The sequence below is a fragment of the Tyto alba genome, unplaced genomic scaffold (genome assembly GCF_018691265.1).
Source record: "Tyto alba isolate M040663 unplaced genomic scaffold, T.alba_DEE_v4.0 Super-Scaffold_22, whole genome shotgun sequence".
Classification (NCBI taxonomy): domain Eukaryota; kingdom Metazoa; phylum Chordata; class Aves; order Strigiformes; family Tytonidae; genus Tyto; species Tyto alba.
This window is the reverse complement of record NW_024881296.1, coordinates 14268587-14286987: the sequence shown is the minus strand read 5'-3', so window position 1 is coordinate 14286987 and position 18401 is coordinate 14268587. Positions and strand designations below refer to the sequence as shown.

Genomic DNA, 18401 nt, shown 5'->3' with positions numbered 1-18401 from the left:
AGCATTTCTGATACAGAAACTCACTCGTCCTCTACAGCCTAGTGTAAATTAATCATACATTGGCAGACGATTCAGAAGAATTTTCTTGCAAGAGACCATTTACTTCAGAAGGCAGAAGTTATTTGGAAATAATTTACAACATATTGTCATCTTTGTACTGATATATTTCATTAAAAGAAAGTTAGATCCACTTCAGCAAGAATCTAGTTTTAAGCTTTTCAGTGTATCTGTTGTGTTAAGCTTGGTCTTATAATGAGATATTGTGTAAATGTTGCAGTAACATGGGCTTGGTTTCACAGATTCACCGACCTAGCTGGCATCAAAGAATGTTGTAATAGGTACTTCTGATATGTAAATCTCCACTGGGCAGGGGAGACACAGGAATGAAGCCACTTTCCCCCTCCATGACCTCGGAAAGGACATTTACAGTGAAAGCAATCTCTTCCCTCTGAGGAAAAGGAAACATCTAGGTGATGCACAGGTGTATGCAAAGTGTTGTGCAGGTGGTGGAGAGTAAGGGACTAGGACTCATGTTATACTTTCTTCCTTGGGATTTCAGGAAGAAACGTATTTTTTCTGGTCTGCATAACAGTTTCTTGTGGGCAAAGAAGGTAGGTAAGTGAGATACGAATGTCTGACGTCTTCATTCAATTAGTCCTTGGTAATACAAGGATTGTATCATTCTGTTCATCACTGTAAAGGTTCATTACTTCTGGCATAACCTTGGGAGACGCTTTCATCAAGAATGGTTCTTAAACCCCTTTAAGATAATCAGCTGAAGGGCAGTAGTAGAAAACAGACCGAATACAAGATAACTCAGGTAAAAGTTCTTAAATTAAAGGAGTATAACTGATAGGAAATTGTCTGCTCAGTTTGTTTCTTAATAGATGAAAGCATGTTTTCAATAAACCAGATATGTCCTTCAGAATGCCTTTAGCTATCCCAGAAACATTTTGATGAAAAATTGAAATGTGTTAATTGGAAAATCCTGCTCTTATGGGAGTTGCTGTTCCTTATGAATTCCAATCCTTTTCCTGTCTAGGCTTCTGTGAGACCTTAGACCATGGAACGACATTACTCATTGCCTACTTTCTCTATCCAAAGCTAGGAAATGTAGTCTGATTGGTAAGCTTTCGCTACAAAAGAGAATAAAAGTATAAACAACTGTATAATAATTCATCTGTGCATCTTGGTGTTTTTTCTAAATTGGCATTTTTGCTACACAAACTTTCATCAAAAATCTAACATTTTTTTGTTTAAAACTCTTGCTTCATCAACATTTTCTCCAAGAAAATAAAAAATATTTCACCAGCTTTTCTGAAGCCAGCAATTATCAATGGGAGGATACACTTACTGCTCTTTACGTTTCTTTCTGGAAGCCAGGCCAGCTAGGAGCTAGGCTGGTTCTAAGAAGTGATGCTGCAGTGAAGCAGAGGAGTGCTCTGAGTATGACTGTGCTCCCCCTTCAGAAATTCCATGTTCAGTCTGAGAAGAAATCACCTCTGATTCTTTACTATTTTCACATGACTAACAAACTGTTTCCCAACAATTGCTTTTTTTAGTCTCCCTCCATTTTCAAATTAAATAGCAAGTGCACTGGTGGAAGAAAACTGATGGGTTGTGAGATTTTTCAAATGCAATTGTATGTCTTGGGCTAGAGGTGAGAGCTAAACACTGATTATGCAGTCCCTCTCCTCCCCTAGTGCTCTGTTTGCAATCTTTACCCATTTAATCTCCTGAGCTCTGTTTGCCTCAGTGGCAAAAACCCTGTAGAAGGCCCTAGGAGGACTCTGTCTTCTCTAACTGGTTTGACAGAGGTGATCAAGTAATTAAAACATTGATGGATATCAGTCAATGTGGGACAGATGTCAGTGCTAGGATCATGTTATTTCAGTCCCTGGCACCTCATAAGGCGTGAGGAGGGCTGCATCTGACAATGAGGTATGTGGAATCAGGTGGGAGTGAGGCTGAAAATGTGAACAAAAAAGATCAAAGGGGAAGCAAGTGCTACACAATGCAATGCAGGAGAGAAATTATGAAGAGAACAGGAGATGGAAAGAAGAGAAATCTAGAAAAGCTGAACAAAGAAAGAGGAAGAAATAAGGAGAACAAAAAACTAAATACAGAAATAGCAATACTGGAAAAAGCATGCTTGACAGGGAGTGAAAAGTCAGAGGCAAAAAAAAGAAGGAGAGTTTGAAAGAATAAGAATGAATGAGAAAAAAATATATTGACAATATAGGATGGTAATGTTAAAAAAAAAAAAAAAAAAAAAGGTAATATAAACAACCTGAATGTAAATATATAGTTTACATTTTGTAGTCTGAAAGAATGATGGAGAGACCAGAACCTCAGCTGATGGCTAGATTTTTGAATCAGATCAGACTGATCTAAATTTAACTGAATGAACATTAAAGCAGGATGCAACAGCGTGGGGGGTGGGTGCTGTATTTCTTTTAGAATTAAGAAAACCCAGTATTCTGAGTCATTCCAGAACATGTGGATCCTGGAATAACTCAGATGGTGTTTTTGTTTTCCTTATCTTTCAATATTTTCTTTCCTTAATTAGTGGTGGCAGAAAACTAACATGTGGTGAGATTTGAGAAACCACAATAACCATATTAGCTAAACGAGAGTAGATTTCCTTTCAGAGCTCTAACAAATGAACAAAAACTAACTACATGTGTGGGAGCTTCATTTGCATAACATGCAGATTTTCAAATAGTTGTGTTAAAAAGAAAAAACCCTTTCCACTTGTCACAGCGTGAAGGTGAAGCACAAAGTGTCTGCAAGGAAAGCTGTCTGGGCTTTGTAACTGGGTCAGAAGAACATGTGCTCCAAAGGTAAGTTGGGCTAGTTACCTTGTATTAACTTTGGCATTCACTTACATGGCGAATTCTTCACCTTCTGAAAGACAGTTATTCAAGCTGAATATTGATTATACTGCAGACTAAAAGCAGAAGATACATTTAAAGTAGAAAACACCTGAATATGGAACAAGATGAGCAATAGATTTTGTAATGGATAAGCTAAAATTCTGATTTATGTTTTAATGATTCTCATTCAGTTAAATAGTGTTGATAACATTCAGCTGCTTCACAGGTTAATCTGTTAGTATTCCAAAAGTAGGTTGTTGTCTGAGCTGCTGGAAGCTGTTATTAGCAGCAGAAGTACTTGTCTGAATATGGACCACAGTCTTCATGGACTTGGTTGGTGATTTGAAGTCACATGCATTTTTGTAGTACAGAGGGAATTTTTACTTCTCTCACTCATTATCTGCTGCTTACATGACTGCCATGGCCTAGGTTTGTCTTTGTGTAATGAAGTTTGCTTTGCAAGATGCAGATCCATCTCCTGAGTCCCAGAGTTATGAGAAAGAAGCACTTAAAAGACCCACAGTGAAATGGCCCACAATGAAATATCAGCAAATTCCTTTACTGACATAGAATGTGCACCTACTCTGGATTTGTTGTTTTTAACAAGATTTTAGTCCATGTTTAAAAATGTGAGACACTGTGAGCAGGAATCAGTGGTTTGCTTCAGACAGCATTTAGACAGAAAGTGAATTCTCCGTAAACAGGATCTGGGCTACTATATATAGCTACGTTACTACAAAAAAATAGATGACCCTCAGTTTATCAAAATTAAATGTACTATTCCTTGCAGCACTTGAGGGACAGGATATTTAAAAAGGAAGCTTGTAATTTCTTTCCAAGAAAGTCCAGAAAATACCTTATGAGCCTCAACTGAAGTCCAAATCAAGTTAATTAGATGATTTCCATTACTACATTTTGACATGCAAATAACATCAAGTTAGCAGAACAGTACAAAAATGTTGTTAAAGTCCCTCTTAGCAAAGGTCAAAAGTATGGCCTGAAAACTTGTGCAGTTTTAATGATAGAAACTGTTATGAATTCTGAACTAAATAATACAGTGAAAAGCACTTCACTATTGTGATTAAGGATGTCTCGAAAGATTCACAAGGTCTGGGCATCTTGCCAATCATCTTAATGTAGAAAACCAAACTGCAGTGCAGTTGTTTAGCGCTTTCCACCACATCGTGGTTCACGCACCCTCCCCACTCACACCCTTGCCTCTGTGCTGACCTCTCACATTGACCAACAGCTCAGCTCTCCTTGCTCATCTTCATAGGCCAATTAAGTCATCCGTGCCCTTCTGCTGTAAGTCACTAAGTCTGAACTGCTTCAGACAGCTAAGATACATTGCTGAGCACGGCAGCTGCTAAGAATGCAAGAACTGTCCCACAGATTAGAGGTCCATTCAGTGTCATGTTCTACTGAAGATTATGAGATGCAGACACTTGGAGAGAAGAACATCTGCCTCATGACTTGTTCTCTGATACCCTTGCAGCTTTCAGGAATCTGTCTTTTCACCATTGCTGGCATTTAAAATGGAAATAATCTTAGTTGTCTGCTAAAATTATTCCTCTTGGCCTTCTATCTTCACTTCTTCTTCTCTGCATTGAAACTCACACATCTTCTTTGTGTAACTTGACCTTAACAAACCATATTTCAAATGCTCAACTACTTTACAGATTTGATTATAACCTTTCCCAGATCTGCAATGACAGGGAATGGTTTAGTCCAAACAACCATAAGGAGGACATATTAATCTTATAGTGAGCCCACTGAAGTTATTTGAGTCACAATCCAGATAGATTTCACAATCAAACAGTGAAGATTGCTCTTCATCAGTAACAATCAAAACATGCATGTATCGTGTCCACATATGCACAGACACGTAGGAAAAAACGAGACTCACATTTCAGGGTTTTTTAGTATCTCTGTGTTGCTCTATGCAAATATGCTGGCATTTTGTCATAGCTGAAGTCAAGGTCTCAGATCTTATAAAAATCAGCCATCGAGAAAATGAACTGTGCCTGCTTAAATGATTATGAACTATTACAACATGATACTTTAAATCTGCCAAGTCACATTTTGACACTATGCATCGTTTTTGTTTCATTCACTGTGTATGGTTAGTGGAAAGCAATGTCATACCAAAGCTGCTAGGGTGCAACTGCTATTGTGATATACTCAGTTTTGAAAAGAAGACAAGTGTGACATCTGTCATCCTGAATTTCTTTAGGTCCAGTGTTCTATTAATTTAATCACATCTTACAAGGCTGCATGTATTAATGCCATCTGGTGTCTCTAATGAGATCATGAGCTGAAACCGAATGTTCACACACACAGTTTCTAAAATAATTAAGAAGCTTGAAGGGTTTTTACTAATTTTTGTTTTTCCTGATAATGCAAACATCAAAGTTGTCATCAGAAACTAAGTTCTGGAAAAGAAATGTTTCTAAATTTTAAAATTCAGGAATCGTAAAATGAAATATTTTTATGTCTAGCTCCAAATAGCTTTAACTCCAGACCTGAAGAGCATGCACACAAACAGCAAATGTTTGTGCCAAACAGATAAATACAATTGTATTTTCTTTTTTTACCTAGGCTTTTGCATATTTTGTCTTAGCAGTTCAGGAAAAACATCTGGATAATGTGCACCTTGACATATACCAGATTATTATTTTTTCCTCAGAAAATAGCTATTATTCAGTTTGGTAATTAGCACTGATCTCAGTTTTGCAGTTCTACTGTAAGTGATGTTCTTGATTTAAATGATTAATGATTAAACTGCTTATCTGTCTGACATTAAGTGCACCCTTTGCAAAAATAGGTCATCATTCAGTAGGTGTTTGAGCACTTTTGATGATTCTAATGCTAGCTTGATATTTTAAAAAATAATATCATTACATAGGTAGCTTAATTAGTAAATGACTTGCCTTCAGTTTGCATGTTTCCAGCACAGATAAGGTTAAATATTTTCCTTTACGTAAAAAAGCAGGTTATTGTGATTGCTTGTGAGGAGGAAGTGGTGATTATTTCAATTTAACTCTGTACCTTTAACTAATGCTGCTATTTCTTGTTTTTCAAATTAAAGTGTATTCCTGTTGAGGCTGATGGTAAATGTGATTGAGGCAGCCACAAAACAGTGTAACAGAATCACACATCCTCTTTCACCTGATCTTCAGACAATTTTCCAATCTGGTAAGTACTAAAATAAAATAGATAATCTATAGTGTATGTATGTGTGATAAATGTATTAAACCAAACATGTAAGTAGGAGTGTAGTTACAATGGTGAACAATGCTTAAAAAATAATTATTGATTCACTCCAAGTACCAAGAATATTTTTCCTTAAAGAAATCTATTTTTTTTCCTGAGGTCTTCCTTTATCCATTCTCTTTTGCAATTGTAGCTTAGTCTTACTTTTAAACACTCACATACTGATTTCATAGCGAAAAGAAATATGATAATCTGGATAAAGTGGAAAAATAGTAAACTAAAAATTGCAAGGCTTATATATTTAACATTCAGAACATAAGTAAGTTTGTGTGCACATGCATAGACATGTGCCCATATGTAGTATATAAACAATGTTGGAACATATACACACTCCCTTAGATACATAGAATTTTTTTTTTATAATTACCTAATACATTGATAAATAAAGCCATAAATATGCAGATTATAAATTATAAAGGTGACTATTGAAAGACTGCTAGAAAGATTTAAATTGAAAAGAAAATCATGTTTATAGTAGTCCTGATTCAACTCCCTTTGCAGCCACTGCATCTTCTTGATAACTCCAGTGAATGCTGTTTCAAAATCAGAAAAGGAAATCAGCTCAAGAAATTTAAATCAGGTCCTAAACCTGATCTCTGCAATTCTGGTTTCAGTCTGAGTCCTTCGCTACTACTCTCATATCAACCACTCTCAATAAGCTTTTGCTGGACAGTGGAAGTCCTTTTCTGAATAAATGTGTGACTGATGATGATGCCTTTGTGAATTCCTATAACATCAGGGAAAGCATGCAGCTCTCCTGTGATGAGTAGCTGTTGTCCCTACAAGCTTTCTGCTAAGGTCTTCTGAGGACTAGAGAGCCCTTCTCCTTCAGTGGTAATCTGAAGAGATCTCCTCTCCTAGCCCTCCTTGCAGGCTGCAGGAGACACCCGTGCTCCTTTTCTTCCAAACGCCTTCACCCTCTATTCTACCTCCTACATGTTAGAGTAATGTCAGGGAGTGGCTTTGGCTAAATGGAATGAAGAGTGACTGGTTTATAGAGAATATATGCTGTCAGACTCCCTTTGTGTATTTTAACCTTGTATATCCTAGAAAGATATATACATGACAGATGCCTAGAAAGGTATTTTTCTTGCAACAATAAAATAACAGTTTCTAAAATAATAACCCAGACAGGTACTGCCTTAGTGCTGTCTAACTGAAGAGTTACTGTAGTTGTGGTCAAGTGCAAAGGGTGACAGAAACACCAAGCAAGGGCATGAGTGTCTGGCTGGCTGGGGTCAGAGGAGGGTAAAGCAACAGATAGCGACTAGAGTTGCTCCAGGATGGGCTAGGGGACCACAGCCCCAGATGAACTGTACAACTTTGCTGCTTGCCTTATACATCTTTGCACTTCTGAGAGAAACTTTAAATTGTTTAAAACTTGTTTCAGAGATGTGCAAGGGCTTTCAGGCTGTCATATTACTACAGCTTCCAAAAACCAGTTTTGAAAGGTCAGCAGAGGAATTTGAAGAGGTGGTTAAAGATTTATTTAAAGGGTAGGAAAGCTAGAGAAGCTGTGGTGCTTAAGCAACGTCATATCATATAGGTCTCTACCCATCTGCAGCCCTCTGTCATGAGCCAGCCTCCCAACATGAGTCATAGAGAGTTTCATCCTCATTATGCTTTTGGAGACAGTTCAGTCCTTTCATTACCCCAACTCTCAGTTATATCTGGACTGCATCTGCCCCACTTTTACAAATTATCTGCCTCTCTTTCTTTCGAAATTCAGGTAATTCCCAAACAGGAAGGATTTTTTATCTAGACTTAAAGTTGACCCATGTGCACTTTCTAATTAGCACCACAACTAACAAAAGGCAGAGAAAATCTGGACAGAACTGTCATTCACAGCCCTAGCAAATGGGACCTCATGTTGTCCACTCCCTGCAATTACTGCATTGCTGGTATGTGCTGTTCTCACGGAGCAGCTAATGGAAAGAAAAGGAGGACTGAACTCATGCAGGGGAACACTGAGGAACTGAATCTCTTGCTCATGGACGCCTGTGTGAGGTTAAACAAGTCGTTTAAGCCCAGCTTTGCGCATGTGGCCACCAATGGCATGTCCCCCATTTTCACAGAATCATAGAATGGTTTGCGTTGGAAGGGACCTTAAAGATCACCCAGTTCCACCCAGTTCCAACCCCCCTGCCATGGGCAGGGAGACCTTCCACTAGATCAGGTTGCTCAAAGCCCCGTCCAACTTGGCCTTCAAAACTTCCAGGGAGGGGGCAGCCACAGCTTCTCCGGGCAACCTGTTCCAGTGTCTCACCATCCTCACAGTAAAGAATTTCTTCCATACATCTAATCTAAACCTACTCTTTTTCAGTTTAAAACTGTTACCCCTCATCACGACACTCCCTGATAAAGAGTCCCTCCCCATCTTTCCTGTAGGCCCCCTTTAAATACTGGAAGGCCACTATATGGCCTCCCCGGACCCTTCTCCAGGCTGAACAACCCCAATTCTCTCAGCCTGTCCACACAAGGGAGGTGCTCCAGCCCCATACATCTTCATGGTCCTCCTCAGGACCTGCTTGAGCAGGTCCATGTCCTTCTTATGTTGGGGCCCCCAGAGCTGGACAAAGCACAGCAGGTGGGATCTCACAGGAGCAGTGACTTTAAACTGTGTGGTCTGATTTGCAGAAGTCTGAGCCTGACTGAAACCAGTGTCAATGGATTTAATCCTTTGTGTAACTGAAGTCCTTCATAATGCTAAGTGTTCTTAAAAGCAAATTTAGGAGGGGACGGGTGTCTCAAACTGAGCATTTCAAGTTGACACTTACTGAAATGACTAAGTGCTCAGTTTCCTCCCCTGTAAATTAATGGTAATAATACCTCCTTGCCACAGGGTGTTGTGCAAATTAATTAATTACCATTTATAAAATACGGAGGTATCACAGTGATAAAGAAAAAATATTTTCATAGAGCGCAGTCTATAACCGAAAGGTCTGTGCGCTGAACAAAGACAAAACAACACTAGTGCTTAGTCTGTTCATATGTTGTGTACTATCCTTTACACCTAAAGAAACAGTTATCCTGGCACTCTTAATTTACCTCACTAGTGTAATAAAAAAAGGCAGGTAATGTGATGTTAAAAGTTCTGAGACGCACTGATAAAATGCCAGAATAAAAAAAAAATGTTGAAGTGTGCTATTGCTGTTATGGAGTATGCTGTGGTAGTGCTGTTCATTTGTTCCATATTTACCTCAATACACTGATGTCCTGTTTGGGGCTGGACTAGAGCTCCCGTGGGTCTGGCAGCGGGAGGAGCTGCAGCCCCCTGAGACCCCAGGGGCTCCCCAGGGCCCAGTGCCCTCACCTGTGTGCGGGGGCGGGGGGAGCACAGCTGGAGGGCTGGGCCCCGATTGGCCGATAGTCCATGTCACGTGACATTGCGCTCACTATATAAAGGCAGGAGAGGCCTGGGAGGGGCTCTCACTTCCGGGGGTGTGGCTGTGGGGCCTTTGTGTTCAGGATTCGCGGGTGGTGAGCAGCTGTATTGTACATTACCCGCTGATACTGCTGTCAGCGTATTGTTCTGTTACTGTTATTGAACTGTTTTTATCTCAACCCGCGAGTCTCCCTTTGTCCCTCTGATTCCCTCCCCATTCCCGAGTGGGGGGAGGGTGGGTGAGCGGCTGCGGGGCGTTTAGCTGCTGAGCAGGCTCAAAGGACAATAACTGATTGCCAGTGTCATACAGAATTTCTGAAAGTAAAATTTAATTTACTCTAATTTCTTACAGTGCAAAGTCAATGTGAAGTAAGACTCACATGTTCTCATATATTGTTTATTAGCTCTATGAATAAACATTCCATATGTAAAATTGTGCTGTTAATGATACTGGTACAAACCATCCAGTTCCTTCAACTGCACGTTGTGCTGCAGAGGTGTGTGATTTGTTGAGATGCTCCTGTGTATTGTCGATATAGTTGAAGTGATGAGTTTCTTCTTTGAATAGATGTTTTATTTCCAAATGTGTTTTTCTGTTTGTTCACATTTCCTGTTCTGGTTTGTCAAATCAATCTACTTTATTTTCTTTTCAGAAATCCTTGGGAAAGTATTTTGAAGTTCTTCTCAACATATTTTTCTTTCTGAGGAATATACTGCCAAAATGAATTTTGTAAGTACTTAACTGATTAACTATATTAGTACATCAATAAAGCAATGAATCTGGACATCCCAGCAATTTGAGGTTGCTGGTCCAAATGCCCTAATCTTGGGAGTGATTAGCTGAAGAGACACTTCTAACAGCAGAGTCCACTGTCAAAGCATTCTGTTTATTTGGCTTGCACTCTCCTAGTGTAACTACAGGTTTGGTGATTGTGGTGCGTGTAACTGCGTCTCAGACTAGCTATCCTGGATTGCCTGTCTAGCGGAGTGGAGAGAAGTAATGATTTCTGGGCTTTATTCAGCCAAGCTACATTAGTATGAAATGTATAACATGCTAGAAAGACCTCTTCCCCTCCCTTGATGGTAAAGGAAGTCTGGATCCCTACTTCAAATTCAGACTTTTACACTGTAGAGTCTCCTGTGACAGCAGACTAATCCTGTCTGCATAATGCATTTGAAGATGGAAACCTTTGGGCCATCCAAAAATACTACCTCTATGTTCGTATTTTAATAAAATTTTAATTAAATTCTTTAGTTCTTACAAATCTCCTCTGCAGTGTTAAATTTGCATTTGTAACTGGGGTGCGTGGTTGGTGGAAACAGGGTAAAACATTTGGCATTGGAGGAGACAACAGTTATGTGGACTATCATGAGATGAGTTTGATAGAAACTTAAAGCTGAGACATGGGAAGAACTGGGCAGAAGTACTACAGTTATTATAAGGGAAATGTCGCTTTCATTTCAAATCAGCAAGTCATATAATACTTGTATACTAATTTTCACAAGATTTCCAGAGTACCTTGTATTTGTATGACTGTATTATCTATCATTTATCTACTGTATAGAAATTAGAGACTGACACCTTTGTGTTAACTGGTGATCTTCTTTTTTTACAGACAGAGCCTCATCCCACAGATTATCCATATTATTCTGACTATGCTTCTTTAATCACACCACCTTGTTCTAAATTGGAAGTCAGGAACTTCACAAAAGCATTTCTTCCAGTTGTATATTCGTTGATTTGTATCATTGGCCTGGTTGGTAACATCTTTGTAGTGATGACCTTTGCTTTATATGAAAGAACCAAGTCCATGACGGATGTGTACCTCTTCAACATGGCCATAGCAGACATACTGTTTGTTCTCACTCTCCCACTGTGGGCAGTGAATTATGCTGCTGACGAATGGATTTTTGGCGATTTCATTTGCAAAATGACCAGAGGTATCTACGCAATCAACTTCAGCTGTGGCATGCTGCTTTTGGCCTTTATCAGCGTGGACCGGTACATTGCTATCGTACAGGCAACAAAGTCATTTAAACTCAGGGCAAGAACGCTTGCATATAGTAAACTCATTTGTTTGGCTGTGTGGGTATCATCAATTTTAATCTCTAGTTCCTCTTTTCTATACAGTGAAAGTTACATCTTCTCCACCAATGAAACCAAAGAGATTTGTGACCACAGATTTGACAGAATGTCTGAAAGCACAATGATGAAATCACTGCTGCTGTGTATGCAAGTTGGATTTGGATTTTTTATACCTTTCATATTCATGATTTTTTGCTATACATTCATTGTCAAATCCTTACAACAAGCTCAGAATTCTAAAAGAAACAAAGCAATCCGTGTGATCGTATTAATTGTAGCTGTTTTCCTAGTTTGCCAGGTACCTTATAACATTGTTCTTCTTGTGACAGCCGTAAATATGGGCAAGATAGACAAATCTTGTGACAATGACAAGATAATGGCCTATGTGAAATACACCACTGAAGCCATAGCATTTTTACACTGTTGTGTGAACCCTGTGCTCTATGCATTTATTGGAGTGAAGTTCAGAAGTTATTTTGTGAAGATAATGAAGGACCTATGGTGCATGAGGTACAAGAAATACAATAAACGTAGTTCAAGGACAAACTCTGATATGTATCATTCGAGACAGACTAGTGAAATTCTGACTGACAATGGATCTTCTTTTACTATATAATACAATTTTAACAACATTATTACTGAAGGACTCTTCTCACCAAGCAACCCAAACCAATGTCACTGTGCCTGTAACAGCAAGACATTTGGGCTTCTCTACACCTCTAAGGGAGCTCCCATGACCTACAGCTCCCTTCATCAAAGAATTAAGATAAAAGAATAACCCTGTTCTGTGGAAAACTGAAATCTTACTCACCTCTTTTAACATTCATGCTATTCTAAAGTGCACTTTTTTAGAATTATCAGGATAGCAAAGTTTACAGGGGAACATTCCTTGATTTCTAAGGAAAAATTACATCTCATCTGTCCAACATCACTGAAATAACCCCAAAGTACTAAGTAAATGAATCAGGTTATGTCCAGGCTCATACTTACATTTATGTTGTTTCTGTTAATTACTTCTACCTGGAAATCCTGTCTAAGTGTAGGTCTCCACTGTTCTTTTGTTGCAGACAGGTCACGCTGTGACAGTACTAACATAAAGAGATGGCATTCTGAGCAAAGCGCAGCAAGGAAAGCAAACTGAGAAATGAAAAAACAGGCTCAAGGCTGCTGACATAGCTGGGCTTACATGTTAGGTCCCCTAAATCTTTGTCCAGTTCTGCAGTCCACTTGCTCATCAGAAGTTGATTACACCAAGGCTGAGGCTGGTCAAAGCCAACAGTGACATGTCTAGTAAAGAGAATATTAGAAAAAAATAAAACTATTAATTAAAGAGAACACTGAAATATTCACAGAAAGGTTTTCTGATCTCTTCTGAGGTTATCTTCTGAACAGAGAATGGAGGTTTGCCCAAGAGATTATTTTCTTCATTTGGCACAGGATTCAGGTGCTGGAATCCATCAAAGCTGACAATCTGGTGAATGTCTCTTTGTGAAAAGTTTTTTCTTTCTAGCTGAAAGTTGCACTCCACTTTTAAAAAGGTGACAATCTGTACAGAACTGCCATTATTCCAACACTTTTTGCTGGAACTTGATCGGTGACAAAACAAGATGCATTTCTTGGTATTTAGCTACCATTAGCAAAGTTTCCTTAGGAACGGATTTACTAGCACAAATATGGTTATATAAAATTTATTTTATTAGCTTTAGAAATTATTAAAGACTATATCTAAAAATATTACCAGAATCTGACATAATTCAGCCAGAATTTTTACAGAGTCAGCATCTAACTCACTGTGAATATAGGAATATTTTTAATAAATGCAATTAGTTTTACCCAGCCATGACTCTTCAGCAAATCCTCAGTGGATCTTCTGCTCATTGAGTTAGCCTCACCACACTGTAGCAGTCATGGTGGGATGGCAAGGCAGATGGGAGCAGAGGCTGGAGAGCAAAGGGGCAGAATGGAGGAGAGGAGCAGCAGCAGCAGCCTGCTGAAGTACTTATAAGCCCTCTGCTGTTCTGCTGCAATGGGAGCATAAGCCATGATGGTGTCTGGATTTGCTGTTGTGTGGGATGTTACACTCCTACAGCTGTGTAAATTAATGCAATTTGCAGCTTGCTGTTTTGGTTGTTTTTTTTTAAGCTTCATGGCTGAAGAGACAGTGGAGCTTGGATCACTAAGTACATCGTTCAGTGGCAATGTGAAGCGCCAAGAAGGACAGTGCCGGAGCTGAAGATCCCTTGAGGAAAAGCATTGATATGGCACGACACGAAACTAGTACTGCCTTGGCTGGTGCAGTCCATCCTTGTTTACAGTGCAGTGTGAGGCTTTTAAATATCAATGCCAGGTGTGATAAAGATCCCATATATTTATCATGACTGAATAGCAATTTAGGCAAGAATATGATACAAAATTATGTAAATGCAGATGCATGCATTTGCTGTATATAGCACCGATGATTTTCTGGAAGAGAATTCAACAAATAAAAAAATCTAAGTGGAAAGGAAAAATCCCCTCAGATCTAAGCTTCTTGCTACATGTATTGCCTTGAAACGTCCTCTTATCCAGTGCAAAATCTCTCCTGTCTGAATGATGTAGCATCTCTCCCTCCGAGGCCGGGTGAGGGAGTGTGCCCTAGGGCGGGAAGCCCGCAGCTGAGGGGCACCGAGTGCTATGATGGCTGTTGGGTAGATCCCCGCCGGGCTTGAAAGCACACCCCCACCCTCCTGCCAGCCCCGCCGCCGGCCTGCACCGGCCTTCAGCCACCGATCAACACAAACGCTGCCCCGATGGCTGCTGGGGTGGGGCTGGGGCGCGAGATGGCGGCCAAGGGACACGGGTTGATCCTGTCACTGTCACCATCCCAACCGGAGGGGGCTCGCTGATAGACCCCGGGGGTGGAGAGGGAGGCCCCCAGGGCAGGGCGAGTGTGCCATAGCCATCATGAAATGGTTCCTGGCTGAAAGGGCATCCTCCCTCGGAGGTGAGGGCGGAGGGGGAAGAGGTTGAAGCTCGGTCCCACAGTACAGGACCTTCCCCAGGGAGAGGGGGCTGCCAGGCTGCCTCGTGGGTCACCAGCCCCTGGTAATCATGAGGGACCCTGGCAAGTTGGAAACGGTGGTGGTGGGACATCTTCTTCATGCGGGAGGCAACACAGCCTCCTGGCTGCTGTCTTGTGGGGGGGAAATGATGTTGAAAAGTAGAAGATGTACCCAGCTGTTCCCTGATTCTCCTGGGTGAGAAGTGTTGCTAAGAGAAGGGGAACGTCGTGCATGTGTGGGATTAAAACAGTGCCTGGGATATGAACTGTGCTTATGCCAAGGCCTTGCTACAAGTCCCACTTGAGGTACAGCTGAAATCTCATTTGCCATGAACCACTGCCCTGTCTCTGGGAAAAACGAGGGTGAACAGTAGGATGGGCTCTCAAGGGGCTGCTGAGCAGGTAGAACCACAGCTCCAACTCATGGGTTGCTGGTTTTCTTACTCAAATTTTGAGGGCAACTACAGAAGTTAAAATTTTAATTTACATGCAATACCTTCTTACCATTTTTTGTGAAATCTACCATAAAGTAAAAGAATAAGACCAGTTCAGAGTGAAAGCAGTGGAGGAGGAGAACCCCACTGCTCAATGTTCAGCAGCAGGTGGCCGTAGTGGCAGGTTGGCCGGTGGACATTGCTGATGGGCTCTCAGATATTCCATCTTTCCTTCAAGGACCATGTCAGCAGAACTGACAGGTGAGCTGGAGTTGGTGTTGAGAGTTTAGTGCATGAAAAGAGCACAGATTTATAGGAACTTGCATGTTACTTTCACTGCTTGATGGAGTAACTTTTCAAAACTTGCTATGGATGCTGCTTCTTATTGTTATTTTCACATTGTGGTAGCTGTGCAGTACTCTGCATAGCAAATACATGGTGAAATTTTCTTTTTTGTTGCATGTATTCTATCTGGGGTTTTTTTTTCTGAAGAAAAACACTTGTTTTTATACAGGTCCTCATTTACTACCATATTTAAAGAGAGAAGGTTACTTACTGTACGACGTCATGTCATGCACACAGAAGATGTGGCTGACAAGCTTCTAGAAGACAATTCATATCTTCCCCCTAGCTGGGGGCTGGGGCTCAGCTGTGGTATTGGCTGCACGTACATGGTCTCTGCTTGTTAGTGGGTTCCATTCCGCTTTGGGTGGCTCCATGGTAGCCCTGCTTCATACTTCTCATTCAAGCAGTTCAGAAGGAGTTAGGTCATCAGTACACAGTGTTAAACAAAGAATAATATCTCAGTGCAGACAGCCTAGAGCTAAATCTGTTTTCTGACATGTACCATCTTGAAAACGGACCTAATTTATTAATTGGCTCCCCATAAAAAGTGGCAAACTTTTTCCCATGGCATTTAAATTTCATGTGCTATCTTTTCTACTTATATATTAATTTTCTCTAGAAGAATGATCACTATAAGCTGGTGAACCTGCAAGAGAGTCACGGTCAACAGAAGAGATCAAAGTCATTTGGGCCTTGCTACTAGCAAGGAAAGGCAGAGGAAAGAAAGTGAAAATTACATGCAAAGATAGATAACAATTGGAGATGATGACTGGAAACTGAAGACAAACAGGAAAAAAACAGTCTAGAAAGGAACATTTTTGTAATGGAATGTTATTGATAATTATTGAGTACATAACAGGTATAACACTGATTTTATTATTTAGATCAAATTCTGCTTTGGATCTTTGTAGGGCAATCTTGTTGACTAGAATAGTGAAAATTTTGTGTGTGTGGGGGGGGGTTTTGCTACAAAAGTAGCAAGAAGATGGTACTTGAAGCTTTCAGAATTTGGACTGAATTAGAAAAAATAGTTTTAGATGGAGTGAAAATGATAATGTTTTCAAAATGTCAAAGATTATCTCATGAAACATCTAAAAGGGTTTGACATCTCTGGTTAGTTTTCAGATACTACAATAAAAGCCAAGGAAATGATTTCACAAAACCACTGAAAGGGGCTCATAATCTGTTTATTTATGCTGCTGCCAGGCAATCAGGGTATTCCCTCCTACCATCCAATGTGGTAGGAGGTACCACCTCCTGCCATCACCTGTGGGTTAGGGGCTCATACACTCTTTGAAATGGTCTGTGCAAAGTACAGCTCCAAAAACAAGAAAAAGGAGGACGTTTCAGCCTTAAATTGTGCTACACCAGTAGTTCTTACTTCTCTTCTGGGTGGTATAGTTGCAGGTCCTTCAGGCTGAAGAGGGAATTAAATGACATCTCCTCAGCTGTGGGTGAATGACATGAGACCTGGTGGTAATGATGTGACCGCCAAGCAAGGAGTTGTTCTCTAGGCTGCTTTGAGCATAGTTAAGTTCCTTTTATGACAAGTTCCTTAAAACAAATTCTCCATTTCTTGGTTGAATGAACTCCATTATATAACCCGAGTTGAAAAGTATCTGGGTTTTATTAGTCAAGAAAACAAAACCTATTCATTACAAGTTATTTTGATGGTGAAAGTTCTTATCCAAGTCAGGATCCCTTTCCCTATAGTCTGAAAAACTTGTTGCTTGTACAATTTTCTAGCCAATATACATGGTCAGTTTTATTTGGATTGATGGTATTATGTAACCCAAGTGTATATCCTGATGCACCCTTCATATTTTTTAATGAAATCATCTTCCATTCATTTTCATTGCCTTTTTATTAGAAATACATACTGAATTACTGCATTAACAATTTGATCTAAATATATAAAGCTGAGCTAAACCAGTCAAATTAATATTCTTTTATCAATACTTTTTAAAGCTCTCTTTCAATTTTAGTATAGCTTTGCAATTTCTAGACATTTACTTTAGGTAATACAAATTAATGTAATAATATGTATTTAATCAGTAGTGACTGGAATTTATTTATAAACTGGTGATTCATCAAGGATTAGGGGAAGCAGGGAACACTTAGCTGCTTTCATAAGAAACAATGACTGAACATTGAAGTAAGAGCTTTTCTTCAAAATAGAAAATATCTGTTATCTTGATTTATGTCAACAGTAGACAGCCCTAATGCTTCAATACAAAAATTATAGTTTTATTTGTAAAGAATTTGTTCTTAGTCCTATCTAGTTGTTAGGAACTATAAAGGAAAAAAAGCTATCTAATTACCAGAAAGCTGGTGATTGTTTTGTTTGTTTCTTAGGCTGGATTGGATCATCCAGCTATGGTTTTGTTGTGATTTCTGGTCCCATTTATGAACAACTTTTAGAGTTTCCTGATTTGGGCTGGAATAGAGTTAATGTTCCTTTTTATTAACTAGAACAGTGCTGTGTTTTGGATTCAGCACTGGGTTTGGTATGAGAAGAATGCTGATAGCACACTGATGTTTTCAGATGCTACTGAGATTTCAAGGACTCTCCAACTCCCCATGTCCTGCCCGTGCACAAGAAGCAGGGAGGGAGAATGGCCAGAGCACCAGACCCACATTGGCCAATGAAATATTCCATATCATGTAACGTCATGCTCACTATATAGAGGAGGGGTGCTCGGGAAGTTGCTCTCTCTCTCTCTCTCTCTCTTGCTTCCAGGATTGTGATTGCCGGATCTTGGTATTTTGGGATTGCTAGCTGGGAACGGGCTGGGTATTGGTCAGCGGGTAGTGAGCAATTGCACTGTGCATTGCCTGTTTATATTTCCTATTGCTGTCATTGTTTTCATTTTATTACCATTATTAAACAGTTTCTATCTCAACCTGCGAGTCTCCATTTACCCCTCCAATTCCCTCCCCCATTCCCAGGTCGGGGCGGGGG

At 39.9% G+C, this 18401-nt stretch overlaps 1 protein-coding gene across 1 annotated transcript; it reads left to right on the top strand.

Annotated features, from left to right (window-relative positions):
• The first annotated feature begins 1149 nt into the window (after positions 1 to 1149).
• CCR6 (C-C motif chemokine receptor 6) lies at positions 1150 to 14078 on the top strand. Its single transcript, XM_032996916.2, has 4 exons — positions 1150 to 2843; positions 5965 to 6071; positions 10188 to 10264; positions 11151 to 14078. Exons 3-4 carry the CDS (start codon positions 10256 to 10258, stop codon positions 12234 to 12236), a joined length of 1095 nt encoding a protein of 364 aa, XP_032852807.1. The 5' UTR covers positions 1150 to 2843; positions 5965 to 6071; positions 10188 to 10255; the 3' UTR covers positions 12237 to 14078.
• Positions 14079 to 18401: the final 4323 nt, after the last annotated feature.